This window comes from Pelodiscus sinensis, chromosome 2 (assembly GCF_052426305.1).
Source record: "Pelodiscus sinensis isolate ZL-2025 chromosome 2, ASM5242630v1, whole genome shotgun sequence".
Taxonomy (NCBI): domain Eukaryota; kingdom Metazoa; phylum Chordata; order Testudines; family Trionychidae; genus Pelodiscus; species Pelodiscus sinensis.
Genome location: NC_143053.1, coordinates 55,883,970 through 55,907,256, shown reverse-complemented (window position 1 = coordinate 55,907,256; position 23,287 = coordinate 55,883,970). Strand labels below are relative to the sequence as shown.

Here is a 23,287-nt window from a genome sequence, read left to right as displayed (position 1 = left end):
ACACTTAAAGCATAGCTGCACCAGTATTTTAAAATGAAACCATGGCATTATCACTGCGAGGGTACATCTAAACAGCAGTGTTATTTTGGAATACCTAAAATTATTCCGAAATAACATAGTCCACGTTTACACTACAAGCAGTTACTTCAACAATGTCAAAATAATGTTGAGTTGGGGGACTTCTTCTTCCAACTCCTGCAACCCCCATTTTACAAGGAGTAAGGGAAGTTGAAAGAGAATGTTCTTTTTCGGACATCCTGCTCTGTACAGACAGTGCCAAAAGCCAAAATAAGCTATTTCAACTTAAGCTATGCAATTGATGTAGCTGAGGTTGTGTAGCTTATTTTAGCTTTAGCCCAGCTGCGTAGATGATCCCAGAAAGAGCTCTTCCAGTACTATATAAGCAACCTGTGCTCCCAGCACTATAGCCTGGTTCACCCTGGCACTTTTCAACACTGTAACTTGCTGCACTCAGAGGGGAGGATGTTTTTTCACACCCTGGAGCCAAAAAGTTACAGCGCTGGAAAGTGCCAGTGTAGACTTGACCTTAGTCTCTCAACTCTCTGAAAATTTTAATGTGTTTAATATAAACTTGTGTAAGGGTGACAGAGTGCTGAGAACTTGATTTTTTTCCTTTTTTGCAGACTCATGGAGCCAGGATTCTTCTGTGCCCCATAGCAAGTCTGCAGCTTTGCAGAGTCCTGCCTGGTTAGGGGGAGTACAGAAAGGCATTTGGGAAAACTGTGGTGGAAAATTACTGGTTTGTCAGATGTATGCTGGGGCCCTCCTAGGGCCTTTAATCAGCAAATAAAAACAAAAGACTTACACATCAACTTTCAAAGAAAAAAAAGCCACTCTGCACCTCTTCTCTGCTTATTAATTTCAATTCTAGAGGGTGGAACTGGCTTACATAGGAGGTACTTCATATTTAAGGAGAGGAAAAATGAGTGTTAAGTAAAAAAAAAAAAGGAATAAGTATTTTATACTTCTCTTCTACTGAATCTTAATTATGAAATTTTAGAGGAGTATCTTATTAAAGCACACTTCTAGACAAGGAGTCTAGGCAATATTACAGAAAAATTCCCAGGCAAAATGACTTGAGACTGTTGTGCACATTTTTTTTTTTTATTAACAGACCAGAGTAGGGAAGTCCACTTGCTGGGCACCTGAAAAAAAAAGAAAGAAAAAAGACAAATTAACATTAATATAATTTGATATTCTTTGTTCTACATGATAGTAATATAGACATTATCAATTTATCACAGCTGATGTGACTATTATACTTTCAATCAGAGGGAAGCGACCCTTTAGGTGCTATTTAATTTGCTTTTTATTAGAATTCCATGCAAGTTAAATACCTCCAATTTCAACAGCCAAGTCTTTTCATTGACAATAAAACACTGTTTTCTAATACTCCAGTCATCTGAAGAAGTGGGTTACGCCCACGAAAGTTCATGATACCCTCTACATGTTTTGTTAGTTTTTAAGGTGCTACTAGACTATTTGTTGTTTAACTTTTTCCTATTACAGACTAACCTGGCTATCCCTCAGAATGTTTTCCAACTGTAGGTTTAGAACATGCTATGTCTCCTAATAAAATATGACAAAGGAATAAGCAATTTTACCTTGACTTAAAAGGAAAGCTAGTATTTAAGGCAGAAATCAAGGAACACAATAAAATCATAATCCTCACTGTTAATGTTGATATTAAATGTATGTAAAAATGCACAACCATAGATTAAAAAAGGCTTCTCACCACCATCAATTCAGTTCCAGCTACGTTATTATGAGCCTTTTAAGCAAAAATGCTTAAAGGTTTCAGCCCAGGATGTAAAAACCCATTTAATCAATTAACTGGTTAAATGTTTTGTTTAGCTGGTTAATTGCTTACCCAAGATGCCGTGGACTGGAGTGACACCCCATCCCATAGTGCCCTTGGCCCAGTTGGGCTGGAGCAGCCCCCTCTCGCTCCCCACAGGCGGGCTGCCAGTTAACTGGTTACATCCCTCGTTTCAACTGCATGAATGGCACAATGTTTTGCTAAAACCTAAGCACCACATTACTCAGGTGCTCACTGATGCGGTAAGCACTTAGCTGCATTGGGACTCCCAACATGAACACTGGTCAACGTCAATGCTGGCAACAGCGGGAAATAATTAGAAAATTTCCCTAACATAGACAAGGGCTATAGAAGAATCATACCCTCAAAGAAACGTAAAATTGCAATGAATTTTCATCTTAAGGCATACAGCCCTTTAGAAGACATTTGCTTACATGGCCATTAGCTCAGATGAACACTAATCCTTATTTAAGCTCGTTTTGATTACATTACTAGCAGATAACTATCTGCCCCTTCAAATTTAATGAATGAGAAAACAAAACAGTCTTTCTAAACAAGTTATTCATTGTTCACTTAGACAGAGGTAACAGTAAACTAACTAGGATTTTCTGCAGTAAAGAAAATGCAGGAGAAAGGAAGCAAACTGGATAAAGTGTTTACAAGAGCTGTAGACCAACATAAGTGGTCTATATGACTTTACCAGCAGCTCAAATATAACATGGCATGGGCTTAAAAACAAGGAAGTGTGGTTAAAAGGAAATTAAAGTGACACTGCAGTTTGTATTGACCTGCAGAACTAATACAGAATGAACTGAAACTGAGCCCAACTAGTGACAAGGAATGCTATGTGGAACACCCATCAACATCATGACATGCACCATTTCACTGGGCTTGAGCCATCTGTATATGTGAGCAGATGCAGCTTAAACATATCCCGGGGAAGAAAGGAAAAAGTATGACAAACATTCTTCCCACACCAAGCTCCTGGAAGCTTAGGCCACGGTGATAGGGAAGCAAGACTAAGAGGAAAAACAAGTGAAGAGAGTTGGCAGTTTTTCAAAGAAACATTATTAAGGGTCAAAAAACAAGCTACTCCATTGCATAGGAAAGATAGAAAGTATGGCAAAAGACCATCTTGGCTTACCCAGCAGAGCTTGCATGATCTAAAAATAAAAAAGAAGTCATATAAAAAGTAGCAAACTAGCAAATTACGAAGCATGAATATAAGCAAACAATACAGGCATGCAGAGGCAAGATTAGAAAGGCAAAGGCACAAAACTAAAACTAGCTACAGACAAAGGGAAACAAGAAGACATTCCACAAATATATTAGAAGCAAGAGGAATACCAAGGACAGGGTAGGCTCAGTGTGAAGAGAGAAACAGTAACAGGAAACTTGGAAATGGCAGAGGTGCTTAATAACTTCTTTGTTTCGGGCTTCACCAAGAAGTCTGACGAAGGAATTCCTAACAGTGAATGCTAGTGAGAAGGGGGTATGTTTAGAAGATAAAGTTAAAAAAAAAGTTAAAAATCACTTAGAAAAGTTAGATGTCTGCAAGTCACCAGAGCCTGATTAAATGCATCCTAGAATATTCAAGGAGCTGATAGAGGAGGTATCTGAGCCTTTAGCTATCATCTTTGAAAAATCATGGAAAACAGGAGAGATTCCAGAAAACTGGAAAAGGGCAAAGATAGTGTCCATCTGTAAAAAGGGTAATAAAAACAACCCAGGAAACTACAGAACAGCAAATTTAACTTCTGTGCCAGGAAAGATTATGGAGCAAGTAATAAAAAATTCATCTGCAAACACCTGGAAGATAAGGTGATAGGTAAAGAACAAAACATGTCAGACCAATGTGATAGCGTTCTTTGATAGAATAACGAGTCTTGTGGATATGGAAGAAGCGGTGGCCATGGTATACCTAGACTTTAGTAAGGCATTTGATATGGTCTTGCATGATCTTATCAATAAACTAGGAAAATACTACTTAGATGGGACTACTATAAGGTGGGTGCGTAACTGGCTGGTTAACTGTTCTCAGAGAGTAGTTAGGAACAGTTCACAATCCTCCTGGAAGGGCATAACAAATGGAGTTCTGCAGGGGTCTGTTCTGTTCAATATCTTCATTAACCAGTTCTGGGACCGGTTCTGTTCAATATCTTCATCAACGATTTAGAAATTGGCAAAGAAAGTATTAAGTCTCCAGATGATAGGAAACTGGGAGGGGTTGCAAGTGCGTTGGAGGACAAGGTCATAATTCAAAATGATCTGGACAAAGTGGAGAAATGGTCTGAGGTAAACAGGATGAAGTTTAATAAGGGCAAATGCAAAGTGCTCCACTGAGGAAGGAACAGTCTCACACATACAGAATGGGAAGAGACCGTCTAGGAAGGAGTACTGCAGAAAGGGATCTAGGGGTCATAGTGTAACACAAGCTAAATATGAGTCAACAGCGTAATGCTGTTGCCAAAAAAAAAAGAAGCAGCCAACAAGTTTCTGGGATGCATTAACAGGAGTGTTGTGAGCAAGACACATGAAGTAATTCTTCCACTCTACTCTGCACTGATTAGGCCTCAATTGGAGTATTGTGTCCAGTTCTGGGCACCACATTTCAAGAAAGATGTGGAGAAACTGGAAAAGGTCCAATAAGAGGTCTAGATGATTAAAGGTCCAGAGAACATAAAGGAAGACTGAAAGAATTGGGCTTGTTTAGTTTGGAAAGGAGAAGACTGAGAGGGGACATGATAGCGGTTTTCAGGTATCTATAAGGTTGTCACAAGGAGGAGGGAGAATAATTGTTCTCCTTGGCCTCTGATGATCGGACATGAAGCAAAGGGCTTAAACTGTAGCAAGGGAGATTGAGGTTGGACATTAGGAAAACAACTGTCAGGGTGGTTAAACACTGGAATAAGTTGCCTAGGGAAGTTGTGGAATCTCCATCTCTGGATTCATTTAAGAGCAGGTTAGATAGACATCTATGAGGGATGATCTAAACAGTGCTTGGTCCTGCCATGAGGGTAGGGGACTCAATGACTCTCAATGTCCCTTCCTGTTCTAGTGTTCTATGATGTTCCATCATGCTGAGTAAATTTAAAAAGCAAATAATCATTGATGGAAGGCGTGCAGACTGCCCATTGATACAGGCTATGGAACAATGTGTGATCTTAAGAAAACTGTTAGGATACAATTGATAAAAACAGCACTTTGTTTAGAGGGAACTGCCAGCTAATTTGCTGACATTTAACAAAAGTAGTTTTGCACAATTCTGAATGACTAAGCATCTATTTACTATAATTTCAGAAGTGTGTTTATCACATTTGTTAAACTTCTAGGAAAACAGCTAAAAGTACTATACCACCTAGAAAAATCACCCCATCAGAATCAAATAAACTTCTGTTCAGCTTAGTGTAATCACTAAACTAGCATGATAGCAATTAGGGATTTGTTTAAAAAGGTAACTGAATTACTGCTAAAAATCCTACACTGTTACATGTTGCGGGCTTTACAGGATATTGCAGAGCCTGCAGTGAAGCCATTTTTCCAGGAGTGGGGCCGGCAAGAGCACCTAAATTAAACCTCTTGCCAGCCCTGCTTCCCGGGAGAGGTTTTGCAGCAACAGTAAAACTGCTTCCCCAGGAGAATAGCATAATATAGAAAACTAATGATGTTGAACACTGGTTTAATATTTAGGTGCTTGTTTTTAAAAAAGGCAACCGCCACTAATTCCCTCGACATCAGGTTCTGCTGGTCCCAGTCCCCCAAATGTAGTGAGGGATATTTACAGTATAAGCCATGGACAGGTCAAAGGTTCTGAATTTTTGTTTATTGCCCATGACCTGTCCATGAGCCAATGGATCTTTGCAGCTACCATCTCAACTTTAGACATGCAACAGAAGAAAACTGGTAAGACCAGCTGCTATTCAGAAGCCTGAAGGCAACATATAAGATGATGAGAACCACATCAGTTTGTCTGCTATTGCTTTTGAAAGCTACATACAGCAACAGAAGGAACTGAAGAATATGTCAGACAACAGAGAACTCTGAAAATGAAAGGAAGATGTATGTGTGAAGAGGGGGTGAAGTAACAGAATTCTTTACATCCATCCAGAATTCTCTGCCCTCCCTGTGGAGATATCTTTTCTGCATATTTTAGATGCCTGTTTTAATTTTAGTAATTTATTTCAAGATACTTGTCAGCAAATATTTCTAACAATACAGACAAAGATTCAGGAAATATTTGATAAAAATATGCCTAGTAATTCATAATTAGAGATGTTAGAAAGCTTTTAATAATTATGTAACAGCACAAAATCTTATCAGTTACAGAATTATTCAATGGTCCCCAGGGCGGAAGTGGCAGCCAGCACGCTCCAGGCCCCATACTTAGGGAGCTCCCTGCCACCCCAAGCTGCTGACTCTATCAGAGACAGCAGTGCGGGGAGGAAGCAACCTCAGTTCATGGGGGACCCGAGCTCCCTGCAGACAGAGGCAGCAACGCGGGGGAACGGGAGGAGATTCCACACATAAAGCCAGTGCTCAGGGGAGCCGGCTCCCCTACACATACCGGCTTCTACCTCCTCCTCCTTCCCCCCACCCCTAGGCCTGCGCTGCTGCCTGACAGACAGGAGCGCAAGGGGTATATGGCTCTGTTGGAGCCAACAGCTAGGAGAACATCTGACTCTCTGGTTAACAGTAAAAGCAAGGACCTTTCTGAGAATGACTACAAATTTTGATCTTTTAATGCCAGTAAGGTTAGGGCAATCAAGGTTTCCATTACAAATCCAAGTGTCTTTAAATATGTAAATTATTTGTTTTGCAAATTAGCAGTAAGTTGTTGGGGAAAATACATAGCAGCTATGATCATGATTCAAACAATTTCTGCATACTTGTGTTTTGGTAACTTTTGAGAAAATTTAAATATTAAAAAATATACGAATCTATTGGACAACCTAGTTCAATAAGGCTTCTTGCTATAAAAGTGTGATCCAAACATATCAACTACATATCAACTACAAAATAGGCAACTTTGCTTTCCAGTCCCCTGGACCATATCCTTAAGTCATACTTAGTGTAATATTAAGGAGGTGCTAATTTTAAAGTACCTTTTCCCTGTGACAGTTTTAAGTTTCTTACCATTAGTTCATTCTCCTTATGAGTCTGTTAATCTGATCTTCCCTGTTGCCAGCATCTCCACCTTCCACAAAGTGGATAGTTTTCTTTTTCATTCCACCTCGAGGAGATGATAACTTGAAGGGCCAAAGAAAGTTGTTCACCACTTTGAAGTTCTTTCCAACAGTGTAGATCTCATGGACCACATCTTCCATGCAGATGATGCCATATTTCTCTATAATTCAGGAAACAATTATATAGGACAATCAGACTAAAACTCACAACCTATGGCATGAACCTAAAAAATACTATGCACAATGAATAATTTGTCTCACATGTTATGTTTGATAGTAACCAAAGCTATCTCAAGTTGTTTACTTGCGTTCAAGTCAAACTCTACAAATTGGAATGCTCCGCTTTAATGTTTCAAAACAAGTTATGTACTACTTACCCTCAAGGATGTTACTACTGCTAATTAGAAAAAGTTTGCTTCTCCTTTACACAAGGAAAAACTATAGCAAAATATGACAAAAATTGTTTATATAATAGTAATCGTCAATGATAGAGAAAACCATGATAGCCTAATGGAATTTTAGTAAATATTTCACAGTGGCCTTTTCAGAAAAATTGATGAAGTTAAATCAACACTGATTATACAATGCCAGTTAACAATTCATCTTTTATTAAATCACATATTAAATCCTTGCAACAGTTAATGAAAAATGCACTAATGGCATTTCAATAGTACATCAAGAGTAAAATTTTCCAAGAGAATCTGGTAATATAATGCAGCATCTGCTAATATAATGCAGCAACTGAGTGTATCAGATTAGGGATGTAATAATGCAGATCATTATTTCCCAAACGGTGTTCCACCAAAAATAAGGGTAACGCAAGAAAATTCCATTAAAATAACATTTTATTGTTTAAAAACACAATAATTAATATTTAAGCATTTATGAATTTTATTGAAAACAATTTTCATTTGTGATCATGATTTTGTTTAGCATTTGTTTATTATCCTCCTTACTTATTTGTAGTCTACTTTTTCAGCTCCATATATAAGTGTTATTAGGGGTTCTGCAAAATTCTTTTGAGTTTAAAAGGGTTCCGTAGCCAAATAAAATTGGGAAACACTGGTGTAGATGATTAACCAGTAAGCAAAAACTTATTGGTTAATGCTACAGACTACACATGTCACCCCTTGCCTATGCGTGCCAATACATTTTTAAGTAGGCTGGCCAGCAGCCCAGCTTAATCCCAGCTTGCACCATATCAGGGACCTACCACCTGTGTGGTTCTGCATTTAAAGTGTATTAGGAGCCGGGCAGGCAGGCAGCCCAGCTCAGTCCCACCTGGTGGACAGGGGCTGCTGCCACCCTGCGCTGCTGCCTCTATATTAGAGACAGCAGCATGGGGCGACAGGCAGTCTCTCTGTGAGTGGAGCTGTTTTTTAAACTGGTTCCCCTCATGGACCAAATCTCATCTGGCACCCCATGCTGCTGACTTTGATACAGAGGCAATAGCATGGAGTGGCAGGGGGCTCCTTAGAAGTGGAGCCGGAGTGCACTGGCTGCCGGCCCTGCCCCTGGGGACTATAGAATAGTCGAGTAACTTATAAGAATTCATGAGGTTGATCACCTATTCAATTAATCGATATTTAACATCCCTATTTCAGATTGTGAAAACTCAATTCTTGGAACAGTAAAGAATAGACTTTCAGATCTCATTCATTTGGCATGATTTCTAGAAGTATGTTACCTAAAACCAATGGCAAATTATAAAAATAGAGTGTATACTATTTTTAGTAACCAAGGTAAGTAACCAAGATAAATGGAAAAGCAAATGTAATCAATCTGAATTATGGATAAAAAAACTATTTTGTCTTTAATTCCAGATGAATGGGAAAGGTGGAAATGTTAAATATCCCCAAATCTTAGAATATGATTAGAATAATAGAAAACTAGAACCGGAAGGGACCTTGAGAGGTCATCTAGTCCAATCCCCTGCACTCACAGCAGGACTAAGCACCATCTAGATCACCCCCGACAAATATTAATCTAATCTGCTCTTAAGCATCTCCAATGATGGAGATTCCTCAACTTCCTTAGGCAATTTATTCCAGTGCTTAACCACCCTTAGAGTCAGGAAATGTCCAACCCCTAATGATGCAGTTTAAGCCCATTGTTTCTTCTATGGAAGACCGTGATTACTGTATATTTAGCAAATTTCAGAATAGTGTCAAAACTGCCATTGTTTCAGTATTTCCACTCTTCACGATGTTTTCTTACTGATATTTTCATTCTTAAAAAGGCTCTTGGCTTGACCTATGAGTTTTTCATGTTAGAAATCAATGCTAATCAGAGACATGTATAATTTAAAAACCCTATTCAAATTATAATAGTTAAAAATATATTTTTAGAGATAGAGGCAATGTTCAGACTTTAAACTATTTTAAACTCTCACACCAAAGTAACTGCTAAAAAATTAAGTTGTATTTACCAAGACACCGCTGAATCAGAGAATTGTCAGTCAGAGCAACGCGCTGCTTGTTGATCTTGCCGTAACCACGCTTGTAGATCAGTTCATGCACAGATTTCAGATTGGGGTAACTTAAATACAAAAGTGAGGTAGAAAGTGATTGGGATTCTCATTCAATAATGCCAAACAAGAAGTTTTATATTAAAATTTATGCTTAGGATTATGACAACATGCACACCCAGGGTAACAGTCAGGTGGCAACATGATGCAAACACTATGTTGAACCAATGACAGTTCATGACACTGAGTCAGACCAGGTCCTGTGTTTACTTTTTCTGCTACTTATTTCAGTGTTGAGCAATACAAGCTATATTTTCTTTTTCAAGTTGACTTGATACTCAACTGTTATTAACGTTAAATTGAAGACTTCACTTACCCCCATGCTATGTAGGGTTCAACAATCCGCAGCATGTTAATTGAAGCCTTGTTGAGTTTTACAAATGTGCCATTGAAAATCTGACGTAGGCGAAGAAGCTGCAATACCTTACGGACCTTGGGGCTAACTCCATTGATACTGTAAAGTGTAAAAAAAGACATGGCTATTTGTTTTTGATTCTGGAATCAGCTATGCACTTACGAGAGAGTCAAAGTAAACAATTATAGTGAATTTTATTATGTTTTCCCATCTCTATTTTTGAAGCAGATTACGAATATTATATATTGACTAATTGACAAATCAAACAGTCGATTTATTTTGCATCGACTATTCAATTAGCTGACAGAATGCCTCTGCCTTTGAAGCATAGCAACAGCCCTAGGGCTTCAAAGGCGAAAGTGCTGCATGAAGCCCAGGGTCATCTGGAGTCTCCCAGCTACAATGTGGCGCTGCTGCTTTGAAATGCTGCATAAAGCCTGGAGCACCTCAGTTGGCCCCAGGCTCCATGCAGCATTTCAAAACGACAGCGCAGCATGGAGCCCGGGCTCTGGCCCCAAGCGGCGCTGCCACTTTCAAGTACCCTTTCCTCCCCCTCCCCCTTATCGGATAGTTGACTAGTCTTTCACATCCCTACAGCAGATCCACTTTTCATGTGGAGTCTCTCTTCAACAAGTTAACAAGGGCTCAGCTGGACCTACTCTTGAGAAAAAGCAAAGCAAGAAGTAATAGAGATGTAGCTGTGTTAGTCTGGTCTTGCTGAAACAAAAGACAGGACTATGCAGCACTTTAAAGACTAACAAGATGGTTTATTAGGTGGTGAGCTTTGGGTCTGGCCCACGGAAGCTTATCACCTAATAAACCATCTTGTTAGTCTTTAAACTGCTGCATAGTCCTGTCTTTTGTTTCATCAAAGCAGGAAGGTGATACTGTCAATTCAGAATTCAGTGCTCCCATCAGTAAACATCCAGGGATATGGTTCTACTTCAATAAGAACCAGATAGGCCCTTCTTTAAACAGCTTTTTTCTTTGGATCACTTGGTTTCCCTCTCATAGTACATCTTTAAACAAGCTGTTCTGAAACATGTGGAAAGAGATTTCTATGGTGCCTCGTTAACAATGGCCTGCACTAGGGATGTAAAAGGGTAACTGGTAAGCCTCATCCTTAACAGGTGATCCTTACCAGTTCATGTTTACTGGAAGGGGCTGTAAGAGCTCCCTGCCTGCCCTAGCAGGGGCTTGAGACACCCTTTCTGGGAAAACTTCACTGCAAGCTCCGCAGTATGAAGCTGAGCCTGCAGTGTGTGTAATTGTGTAACCGCTAAGATCTTAAAATGATTTTTACATCCCTAGTCTGCAGAGTTATTCATATTATCCAGTTTATGTCATAAAAGTAACAAATACTCATTTTTGCAATGTTGCAGGTATATAATAGAACAAGCATGAGAACAATTTAAATTGGTAGACAAACATGTTATTATCATTACATTACAAGATGAAATGTAAATGAAGATAATTCACTCCATGCACAGTGCTACTTTAACTCTTCACTGACAATGCCAAAACATGGGCTTCCTTCCGAACACGCGGGTGGGTGGGTGTGGCATTAGGAACTAGACTGAGTGAACAAGACTTCTGCTAGTACTATAAATCCACATCACTTGGGTGATTTACCAGTGGATGGCTTTTATTACAAGTTACGTGAACTTTAATGCTGGAAGGCAAATTTCCCCACATATTTAATAAAATGTAACCATAGTCCAAAATATTAATTAACTTACCCTCTGATTCTGATCACAAAGGCCAGTTTTGGTTCAGCAGGTACATAGTAATTGCCAGCTTTGCGTGCCATTCGAGCCATGCGAATCTCACTTCTGTACATTTGCCTGTACTCCTTGTGATAGGCCTGAGCTCTTGCATAAATGAGTTTTCTTTGTGCTTTACGAAGCTGAAATTAGGCGTAAAATATCATTCAAAAATTCATATGTAGCTGCTGTATACCAACAGGTCATTCATAATTATGTTAGCCTACAACAACTCAATTGTATTATTGCAAGTGGTCAATAAAATATGTAAACTGCCGCCACCACGGGCTCTTCTACATTGGCCCCTTTTCCGGAAGGGGCATGTTAATTTCAGCCATCGTAGTAGGGAAATGCGCGGGGGATTTAAATATCCCCCGCGGCATTTAAATAAAAATGTCCGCCGCTTTTTTCCGGCTTTTAGAAAAGCCTGAAAAGAGCGTCCACACTGGCCCCGATCCTCCGGAAAAAGCGCCCTTTTCCGGAGGATCTTATTCAAAGTAGGAATAAGATCCTCCGGAAAAGGGCGCTTTTTCCGGAGGATCGGGGCCAGTGTGGACGCTCTTTTCCGGCTTTTCTAAAAGCCGGAAAAAAGCGGCGGACATTTTTATTTAAATGCCGCGGGGGATATTTAAATCCCCCGTGCATTTCCCTACTACAATGGCTGAAATTAACATGCCCCTTCCGGAAAAGGGGCCAGTGTAGACGTAGCCCACCAGTTTTAAAGAGGCAGTGATGCCTGGGGTCAGCTGGGGGACTGTAGTCTTTTACATCCTTAATCTCCACCACAGTGTATTAGAATTGCCTTTATTGTGAAACAATTAAAAAGCTTATTACAATATTTACCTTCTTTTGAATCACTAGCCTCTTCAGACGCTTGGCCTTTATATCTGCAAAAGCCTTTCGCTTTTTTAAAAGGCTTTCTGGAACAGAAGGCACCTTCTTTCCTCTAAATTAAAAAAAATAACAAGACTTGAGGGTTTATTTATAGATTGATTTCATATGACAAGTAATGAAAGATGTATCTGCAAATTTAGCTTAAATAAGAATTAAGCAGCTTGGATATATATAAATCACACAAACACACACAGAAATTAAAATGCAGTTTATAATTACATGCCATCTCCCCGCATCTTCAATTGTTTAGGGTCTTACTCAGGACTGAACTCCTGTGTAACATTTTAATATGCACTTACTTACAGCATCTTTCATTTACAGATAAGGAAACCTGTATTGCTGTATGCGACTGAACAGCTACATCACACCATAAGGTAACTGCCCTTTATTGCTACTTCTAGGCATTTATAAAGCAATCACTTATCTGAATATGTAAAAGCACCAAGCAAACTGACAGTCTACCAACCACGCTCCCTTTCAGACACCACTTGGGAATCTGAAAATATTTCCTCACTTCATTCTACTTAAAATCATTCTGGCTTAAAACTGAGGCAAACTCTTACAAAAAACAGATCTTGCATCTAGCGCTGAATACAAATCAGCCTAGGGCCAGCCCAAGAACCACTGACAAATAGTTGCAATAGTGGCAGGAATGATCACTGGATATAGCCTGAATATCAATTATATCTTATATTTTCTTATGAAGGAAACCCAAGTTCATTATTACTAAGGTTTGTAATTCAAATTTAAGCTTTACAGAAGTGTGTCAAAGACTCTTAGGAAATCACTTAGTGTTAGAATAATAATTGTGAAGTTTGTTCATTTACAGCTACATTGTGACCCTTAATAAATGGGCACAATCCCACTTGGTCAATACATCTAAAGGCAGCATCTAGCCCTAAAGCATCATACAGCACATTAACGAGGCAATAAAGGAAAGGACAGACTACAGTTTCAGAAGATCCTGCCCATAGGATACAGCCCGGAGAAGCTGTACATGCTACTGTCCCATCACATCATGATGGTCCCTGAACCGCGACACCATCAATAGCCGCAGCCGAGACACTTTCGCCTTAATCACAAGGGCCCAACGCAGTCAGGCTGCCGCATCCCTGCTCATCCAGAAGACTCTAGCAAGTCCTCCCTGCACCAGGCGAGGCGACCCAACCGCCCTGCCACCCCAAACCCAGGCCGCTCCGGCCGCACGCAGGCCTGGGCCGCCGAGAAAGGACGGAGGGGGATCAATACGGGCGGTAGCGTGGGAGCAGCGCCCCGGCTGTCGGGTTCGAGGAGCCGGCTCGAGGATAGAGACCGACACGCTACGGATGGAAGTGGATTTTCCCTGTGAAGCTGCTGCACTTACTCTACACCCGCCATGATCCCGACCGGAAAAGAGAGGGCATGCGCATGCGCGTCCCGTACTTAAAAAATCGGACCCGGGCAGGGACCAACGTAAAAAAGCCCTGGCATTTAGCTGTCCTCGCAGTGCCTGGATACAATTCAGGAGTAGGGAGGTGACTACTCAAGTGCCTGGGCTACAGGTAGCCTAGTCAGGTGACCAAATTAAGGGAACTTAAGAGTTGGTTGTGAATGTGAGAGCTTAAAGCGAAGGGCTCAGAAATCTCACACAGAGTAAACTTCTACAGATCTGGAGGAAAAAGGCAATAAACACTTCCCTTAAAACATCACCAAAGCCCCTCTACCTATCAGTGATACTTGCCTACAGCTTCATCATGCTGAGTTAGGCACACTCCACAATTCCCACAATATTTAGGCCCAGAAATGTAATTTAAAATGTAATCTCTATTGTTATTGACATAAATAGTTAATTTCCTTGGTGTGACTGATTATCCTTAGCTCTAAAAATGTTCTATGGGACTAAATCCTGACCCTGGGTGTTAATATTAACTTCAGTGGGATCAGGGTTATTATTTATTATTATTTATTTTTGTCATATACTAATAATGTATTCTGTACACAACACAAAAAACAGTTCAGGCTGTGGAAGAGGTTAAAATCTCAAACAGTCAGTATAGAAAGACACTTTCTTATTGTTGTTATTTCATTTATTTATGAAGCCTAACTAGTGTTAAGCTTGCATAAAGGAATCATTGTATAATTTTGTTAATTTTATTTTGGGACTTGGACTTAAGGTGAGAAAAGGGACTGAAAATTGGACAAAGTCCCAGATTCATAAACATTTATGCACAAATTTAACTTCATTAGTGTGAATTATCCTACAGACTTAAATGGGACTTTAAGTCTTTTGCCATATTGGGCACCAAGTCTCTTTAGGTTCCATATCCACCTGTGTAACCATTGTGCACTTAAAATCATTTAAGGCATCACTGCCATAAACAGATAAACTTCAATGGCATTGAATCCACTTAACTAAAATAATCTGTTCATCTAAGTACAGTATTTCTACAGGCTGCAACTCACTGTACTCTAGAGTACAAATCTTACAAATGCTTGCATGTGGATGAAACTTTATTCCAGTTTTCTCGTTGACTTCAGTGGAACTGCATATGGAGTAGTTACATACATGCAGAGCAATCCCATTGAAAACAATGGAACTATACCATTCCGTGTAAGGGTCAAGCAGTTTGTCCCAGAATAATTAACAGCGTTACTATTGTTTTTCTTTATTTTGTTTGTTTCAAGCATCCAAAAATATGCTGTTAAGCATATATTGTAAAAGGATGAATTAATCATAAATGACATTTGAACAGTTAGTATTATAGATGTAAAACAAATGGTAATACGAATTTATATTAGTAGAGCACGTTATTCTCATGAATCTTACTAAAACTAGTTTAATACCAGGGGAATTAAAATACATTTACAAGTATATGTTTAATTACATTGTTATATTATAATAACTATTATCCTATAGACAGAATTTCACTGTCAATAAGACACGGAAGTTTTTTTTCTCTGTCGAGCACCGCAAGCTGATTCGTTCAGCAGCTTACACATCATCTTCAAACACCAGTCTCGCCCGGGAAGCAACGTGGCCGATGCCGACTACAAAGCCTCTCATACCAAGTTCCACCTTGGCTACGGCTCCCGGACGTGTTGGAAGGCTGTAAGCCGAACTGCATGCTGGGACATGCAGTCCCTGAAAGCCGCTGGACTCAAGGAAACGCATTGCACTCTGGGACCTGTAGGTTAAGGGGATCGCTTTGCATGCTGGGACATGCAGTCCCTTCCAGTTGCCCAAGCTGGAAGTTTTGGCGGACAGTCAGGGCTCGCCTTTGCAAGCCAAGCGCTAGGTCCGCGCCATGGAGAGATGCGCCCGATGTCGCCTGACAGAATGTGGGCCGAGAAACCCGCTGAGCAGCAGGGAGCTCTGGTCCGGGGCTGCGCTAGGACGGGGCCGAGGCTGGGGTGCGGGCCGCCGGGTGTGCGTGTCAGGCCGCGGCGGAGAGTGGCCGTGGGAAGATGTTGATGGAACTGGGAACAAATCGGTTGCTGCTGGGGGGTGGCGTGACCGAATCCCCGGGCTGTGGGAGAAGATGGGGTGGGCAACGCTCAGGAAGGGGCTGGCGGGGCACCAGGGGGCCTGCACTGGTGTCGGGGGGGGGGGGCTGGCGGTAGGAAGGGGTGGGGCTGTGCTGGTGGGTGGGTTGGCCTGGGGGGGCGGTGGAGGCGGAAATGGGCTGGGGGAAGATCTGGGAATGCAAAGTGGGCTGGGCTGGGGGAGGGCCTGGGAATGTGGTGGGGGAGGGGACCCGTTTCCTAGCCGTGGGTATATAGCGCGCGGAGCGTGGAGATGCTCCCTTCCAGTGGCGGGGCGCAGAGCGCTGGAGGAAGGAGCTAGCTCGGGGCGAAGGCATAGGGGAAAGCGGCGCCTCCTTCCCTGGCCGAGCAGCGGAGGTGCTCCTTGAGCCTGCGTTCCTGCTAGCTTTTCCTTAGCCAGTGCTAGCGGCAGCGAACGGGCAGCTAGCCCCGGCTGGCTCTGGGCAAACTTAGGGCGGCTTGACTGGGCTGAACTTGCTGGCTTGCGTGTGGTTTGGCGAGGAGCCGCAGCCCGGGCGAAGGAAACCTGGTGGCATAGGGAGCTTGTTCCTCTTTGAAGTCTCCCTGCCCGGAGCCCCGGAGCCGCTACCGAGCAGGCAGTGGCAAGCTCCGCGCTTTCCAGGCAGTAGCAGCACCAGGTGCCGGGGCTGGTAGTGACGCCTAGGAGCCCGGGCAGTGCTTAGTGTTAGGATAGTGGGTGTCCGCGCAGCCTCTCGCCTCTTCTAGCTCCTGAGGGCAGGCTTTGCACGGCCCCTTGCGCTGCACGCTGAGCGGACTGTGCCACGGTTGCCGGTGTCCCTTAAGCTCACTAGGCTCCACGCGGCTTTGGGGAGAGGGGACTGTTTCTGGAGAGGGGGAGTGCGGAGCCCCGTGGAGCGCAGAGCAGGCAGGCTCCCCTTCCCGTGGTAGGCAGCTGAGCCCTTGGGAACAGCGCTGCAAGCATGAACATCCTGCTGGAGTTCTTCGTAGTCACTTTCAAAGTGCTCTGGGCGTTCGTGCTGGCTGCGGCCAAGTGGCTGGTCAGGCCCAAGGAGAAGAGTGTGGCGGGGCAGGTGTGTCTCATCACCGGGGCAGGCAGTGGCCTGGGCCGCCTCTTCGCCCTGGAGTTCGCCCGGCGCCGGGCACTGCTGGTGCTGTGGGACATCAACACGCAGAGCAATGAGGAGACGGCAGGCATGGTGCGCCACATCTACAGGGAGATCTCCGAAGAGGCCACTGCCACTGCCCAGCAAGGTAAGTGCGCTGCCCGCGTCAGGCACGGACAGCCGTGACGTATTGTGCCCCTCGGTCTACATGCTGATGTATCTTGTGGTCGTAACATAAGTGTTAGCTATATCTCACCCCCTGGTCTTCTCTTCCTTTCTTCTCTCCTCCCCTAATAAATGTAGGGACTATAAAACAGCCACTGCTGCATATCCGGGGACAGCGTGGCTCTGGGTTAGGGACTCTTGCTGGGTTAGTCTCCCATGAAGAAGTGGTATTACCTGCCAGCCTGCCTTTTGGGGAACAGAAGAATGGCACTAAATCTGAGGGTGCTCAGCTAAGTGGGAATGGGGGGTCAGTGAGAAGCACTGGGTCTTGAACTAAGGGTCCTAGGCATGCTGACGCACTCCCTGGCTTGAAGTGGTTTCCATTAAATACAAGGCTTACAGTCTGGTTCAGTGGTTTTCAGTGTCCACATTCTAAAAATTGTTCCTGTGAAGAATTAGTCCCAGTTTACAGTGTGTGGGGAGTATTTTGGTCAGAGGTGGCATCTGGAGATGGCATTTAGTTTTATGAGAAATTAGGAGGAATGTGTACAAAACTGTCTTTCACCTGCTTCTGGAAGGGTAGCTAAATGAGGTGTTTATAAGAAAATCACTTGCATTACCATAGTGGTGGTCCTCCTTCCAGGAAAGGAGAAATGTTAATTAGATGTGAGCATCCAGAGGGTTTATTTCTGGGATTCTTTAGCACTTGTGACCGTCTCCCCACCATCTGCCTAATGGTGATCAGGGGAATGGTTTGTGACTTAAACCAGATTGGATTTGGCATTGTTCTACAAACCCAGCTGTAAGTAAGGATTTCATCTCCCACTCCCACTTATATCTGACCACCCAAGAAGGAGTGGGGTTTGTGTGCTTGTATTCCTTGCTAGGAAGAGAGATTCATGAGTGAGAAAGCACAGACCATACTTCATCAGTATAACCTTTGATTCAGAAAGTTGCAAGTAAACCTGGAGCCTCAGATTTAACTTTTTCAGTCAAGAACAGTAAATATAGGATTTGTTTGCTGTGATGATGCCAAAGTCAATAGAACTGGTAAGGTGTAATAGATGACTGTTTACTCTTTCTGCTTAGTTTTTTGCCTGAATGTTGAGATCTAGAGAATGTAACCTTTTTGTTCTGTGTTCTTTAGCAGCTGGAGATGGTGAAGAAGAGGTGCTGACCCACTGCAATTTGCAGGTTTATACATATACCTGCGATGTGAGCAAGAGAGAGAATGTCTACTTGACAGCTGAGAGAGTCCGCAAAGAGGTTGGAGAGGTCTCTGTCCTGGTTAACAATGCTGGTGTAGTCTCTGGACACCATCTCCTAGAGTGCCCTGATGAGCTTATTGAAAGGACAATGATGGTTAACTGCCATGCACACTTCTGGGTAATTATACATTTGTTTATACTTTCTTTCGTTTATTTTGGAAATGATGTTCTGTCACTTAGTTTTGCATATGACTGAATTTACATATGCAATCTACTGATCTTTTTGGATTATTATCCAGTAGGGTTTGAGATTGATAAGGGGAGAAGAATAATAGTTTTGTATCCACTATTTAATGGTAAAATCAATGTTTTACATGACTTTCAGTATAACATTTTCTATAGGAACAACTTCTGAATTATCTTGTCTGCTGCTCTAAATTAATGCTTTTTGCAGTCTTACAATAGCATTTTAGCAGCTTTAAGATGTTTTAACACTTGATGCTACAGTATTGATATTCACAAATGTCTCAAAAGCTACTTAAATACTTCTTAAAAGCCCTGTCTGCAATGTAGCTAAAGTTGGCTGTAAAGGCAAACTGTAACTTTTGAAGACTTGGCAGGGAGGAGAGGATACCCTCAAAGGAAAACCAAGCTAGAAAGTCTTTATCGGGAATCTTGCATATTTGTAATTATAGCTCATTCTCCAGAGTAAACCATTAGTAGTAAAATAGAACTACATGGATTCTTGTGTGATGTTGTTTTAGTAACCGAAGAATGCTAAATGAAAAACTTAAACTAGTTGTTTATACTCATATTGAATTTTCTTGCTCTCCTTTTGTGTACTCATTTCAAAGAATTTATATAAACTAGAATGTTAAAGCAGGGCATGATACCCCCTGGGCTGGTAGTAGCTGTCAGTCTAAGTCTGCAGCATTAAAAGAACTGTCCTTCGGTCCCTCAAATAACGTTATAAAATATACTTCCAAAACAATCAAAGATTTAAGCAATCTGAAATCTACTTCAGTGGATGCCTGATAGATTATTCCTGCATGTGTGATATTAAAAATGTGTGAAATACATGGTGTACAGGAACTTCACATGCCTCCTTACTATACCTTTTAACATAGGAGTTAAAATACTGTTTCATAACCCTAAAGGAGCCCCTTCAAATCAGCACTGTAAAACACTTAATGGCAGAGTAGTCTGTCTTTTTCTCAAGTATTTTAGATCTTGTCTAGAAAGAGTATTTATACTTCAGTGCACATCAGAGTCTGTGTTTGGAGTCTTAAATCTGAAAATTTACAGGCAAGTTGAAAGGTTTTAAAAAAAACTTGATACAATCCCCCAATAAAATCCAGAACATTCAACTGATGCTTACAAAAGCAAGGATGTATGCTAGCTTGAATGAGCTTTCTTTGTGTTTTAAGACTTCTTGGAAACTCAGTTATGATATCACTTAACATAAAATATGGGAGGATCCTAGAGTCAGCAGCTGTTCTTCCCTCAGGCATGTAAATCAAGACACTTATTTACAGCATTGTTTCAGAGAACTTGTTTTAAGGCACTTGTTTTATATTTGCTGAGTTCCTAACAGCTATGGAAAAACTAGTTAAACGTAAGCAGTTTTTGTGATATTTTTCCATTTAGAAAGAAACATATTCCAAACTCTTAATCTGTCAAACTTTGTATTGGAATGTTTGTTTTAAATTGCATTAGCCTAAAGGCTAACGCTACTGCAAGATCAGTACTGCTGATCTCCAGAACTTAGATTCACTTAAACTTTTAAGGAGCTGTCAACACCCTCTTCAGTTAACTGAGGAGTTGCTTATGTACACTCCTTTTACAGATCAAGAGATCAGCTTGTGTCCTATATTTCTAGGGGTTTTTTTTTGTTTTTGTTTTTTTTGAGAGGTGGGAGGCACTTGGCAGTTTTTGGTGCTGGCAGAGCTGTTCTTCTCCCTCTCCGTCCCACAAATGACTGGTCTAACCAAAAGTGGGTGGACTCTGTTTAAAAAATACTTATCAGATACCATCTAAAATAGCCAGATCTGGAGCCAGCTTTTTTAAGTATAAGCTAATGCTGACTTTAACTAGGACAATGTGTCTAGATGCGTGAAGTCAGACTTTTCCATGTCCTCTACAATGCTGGTTCAGCTGCAAAACCTGGTACTCCAGAGCATTGTATAGACTTATGACTGTCCTTGGAGGGTATTTAGTCAAAAAAAAAAATTCATGAGTGGATTACAGTAAGACACATTCTTTGTCATGTGACTTAAAAGTACTGAAGCATTATTATAAAAGGAAAATTCTTCCCACTTTCTAAGCAACACTCTGAATTATCAATGCACCTGTGTATAAATAATCAAAAAATATTACTTTGGCATTATCCCTCTGAAATATTGAATTATGCCTCCTTTTTGTGGTTTGGTTTGGGTTTTTTGCTGAAAGCTGCAAATAAACTGAAAAAAAAATTGTAGCTGTTAATACAAAATTAGAAGGCGACTGTCACAGACTGGAAGTGCCTAAAGCTTTGGTGACATGCCTTGGCCAAAAGATACCTTTCGTTTCACTGACATGCGTGAATTGCATACTTTCTCTGGGCATTCTACATAGCACATGTCACTACTGCAGCCAGTATAAAATAATCAATATGTACTGAATATATATATTTCAGTGTTCAGATAATGAGATTGCTTCTAATATTGAACATCTTCAGAGGGGACTCAGCTTTCTGTGGTACAAATATGCATCTGTTGTAGCTCACAGATTTTATAAAACTGCACCATGTTAATGTAATATCTCTTCCCCTCACACCTTCTTATAGTTGTTGTGATTACCTAGTCATTCCTGTGTTCAGTTCCAGGAATTTACTCTTAAAGTCTGCTGGGGAATTTTTCTCTTCCAGGGATGATGGGCCAGAATTTGTGTTTGATAAACTTCAGGTCACAAAGCAAGATGTATCCTCTGTTTGATTAGCCCTCTTTCACTGATGAGTGGATCATTCCTGTCATTTGTCCACTTGTTTTTACTTTTTACAATAAAGACCAATATTTGATGAGACACCCTGGTGCCTAAGCAATGAGGAAGTCACACTAAATAGGAATCTTTCTTTTTTGTCATATATCTTTGGTTAAATATTATTCCATATTATCCATATTGGAGCAGTCTTTTAGATTCTTTTGAGACAGATTTTCCAGTACCTATATGATTAAAAGATTACACTGTTTCCACATCAGTAGACATTTGGTGTCTACTAGGAGTTTTTTTAGGCCTTGTTGCTAGAATGAAAACTTGAACAAATGCTCTAATATAGCAAAATACTAGAATCTGAAGGTGATCAGTCTGGTGGTAATTCTGCTATTTTGCCAAGTATAGGTTTTCCTAAACGCTCATCTTAAATTTATGTCTTCTAAAAGAATAGCATCTCACCCATCACAGGAAGATCAGCTTTCTCTTTGAGTAACCAAAAGGGGGAAGCAAAAGCTTTTAACTCTAGTTCTGGAGTAGTCCCAAAAGAAATATTCATACAGGATCCTACTTTGAAAAGACCTTCCCACATGCTTAATTATGTGCTGTGAGTACTCTGTGTAAACTTAAGCATGTATATAAATCTGTGGAATTGGAGCCTAAATGTGTGACAGACTTCTATTAATATAGTAAGCAAGTGAGAGAACCTACTGTCAGGAAGGAGATAACTAAAGAGAACTTTTCAAAGTAGGAAATTCATCCTGAGTAGGAAATTTAGGCTATGCAATACCTAAAGTCTATTGTGCTAAATTGTTCATTCAGGAAATTTAAAAGCCAGCCAGTACAAACTGTGTAGTATAGTGTTTAATAAATCTAATGCATACTCAGGCAGTTACTCTACTGATAGTACTTTCCAAAGGCTTGTAATGTGTGTATGGTTAATAGGAGCTAAAACTGTTAATCTTGTTCAGTCTTAAGAAATTTTTAGTACTGTTCAATAAAGCCCATGTTTTAGTTATAGAACGTGGCTTTTTTTCCTTGTAATATCAGGTTGAGATCTAGGCTAAACTTTCTCATTGAGATAGCGATGTACAAATGTTTAATATTTCAAATGCTCTTTCTATAAATGTATATATGTGCTTAGTATAGGTAGTGTGCATTTATAAACACATATGTAAATATGCATGTCTGCACACAACCCTCAAAACATTAAGCCAGGAATATTTACATAGTGACTTATGGCAGAACTCTTTTTAAACATTTTCTTGGCAGTATTTTTACTATTTATGATTTACTTTAAATGCATAATCTAGCATCTTGACTGATTAGCAAGCTGTTTCACCATGAATCTATTAGCCAGGATGGGTAGGAATGGTGTCATTAGCATCTGTTTGTCTGGAAATGGATAACAGGAGAGGGATCACGTGATGATAACCTGTTGTGTTCACTCCCTCTGGGGCATCTGAGATTGGCCACTGTCAGAAGATCGGATACTGGGCTAGATGGATCTTTGGTCTGACCTAGTATGGCCATTCTTATGATCCATTGGGTTAGGGCAACTGAAGGCAGATGAACATGATGCTGCACATTACTCCCTTGGATGTCAGTTTCATAGTAACTACTCCGCCTTAACTTCAGCCTAATGGCCATTGGCTTGGGGGAATTCTGAGTTTGACTAACTGGTGCTCTTTTAACTCTGTTTGTCTTGTGACTGACCCCGTCTCCCAAAAGAAAATCTGAATTCCAGTAAAAGTAGTTGAAAGGATTATATATTTGCA

General features: G+C 41.0%; 2 protein-coding genes across 4 annotated transcripts in view; one reads left to right on the top strand and one right to left on the bottom strand.

Moving 5' to 3' along the window:
* Window positions 1-1,101: 1,101 nt before the first annotated feature.
* RPL7 (ribosomal protein L7) lies at window positions 1,102-14,051 on the bottom strand. 2 transcript variants are annotated; one of them, XM_075920526.2, is made up of 8 exons: window positions 13,926-14,051; window positions 12,512-12,614; window positions 11,645-11,811; window positions 9,867-10,004; window positions 9,452-9,561; window positions 6,974-7,184; window positions 2,985-3,003; window positions 1,102-1,166 (listed from the first exon to the last, which is right to left on the bottom strand). In XM_075920526.2, the coding sequence occupies exons 1-6, from the start codon at window positions 13,937-13,939 to the stop codon at window positions 6,976-6,978; spliced, it is 741 nt and encodes a 246-aa protein (XP_075776641.1). In that variant the 5' UTR covers window positions 13,940-14,051; the 3' UTR covers window positions 1,102-1,166; window positions 2,985-3,003; window positions 6,974-6,975. The 2 variants fall into 2 exon arrangements, with proteins under 2 accessions (XP_075776641.1, XP_075776640.1); XM_075920525.2 differs by lacking the exon at window positions 2,985-3,003 and having other exon boundaries at window positions 13,926-14,050.
* Window positions 14,052-16,288: 2,237 nt separating this feature from the next.
* RDH10 (retinol dehydrogenase 10) overlaps window positions 16,289-23,287 on the top strand; it is a 45,870-nt gene continuing 38,871 nt past the window's right edge. The window contains exons 1-2 of one of the 2 annotated variants that reach the window (XM_075920522.2): window positions 16,289-17,317; window positions 18,485-18,720. In XM_075920522.2, coding sequence (XP_075776637.2) covers window positions 17,026-17,317; window positions 18,485-18,720 — 528 coding nt within the window. In that variant the 5' untranslated portion in view covers window positions 16,289-17,025. Of the gene's footprint in view, window positions 17,318-18,481; window positions 18,721-23,287 lie in introns of both variants that reach the window. The other variant, XM_075920521.2, reaches the window with a different exon arrangement.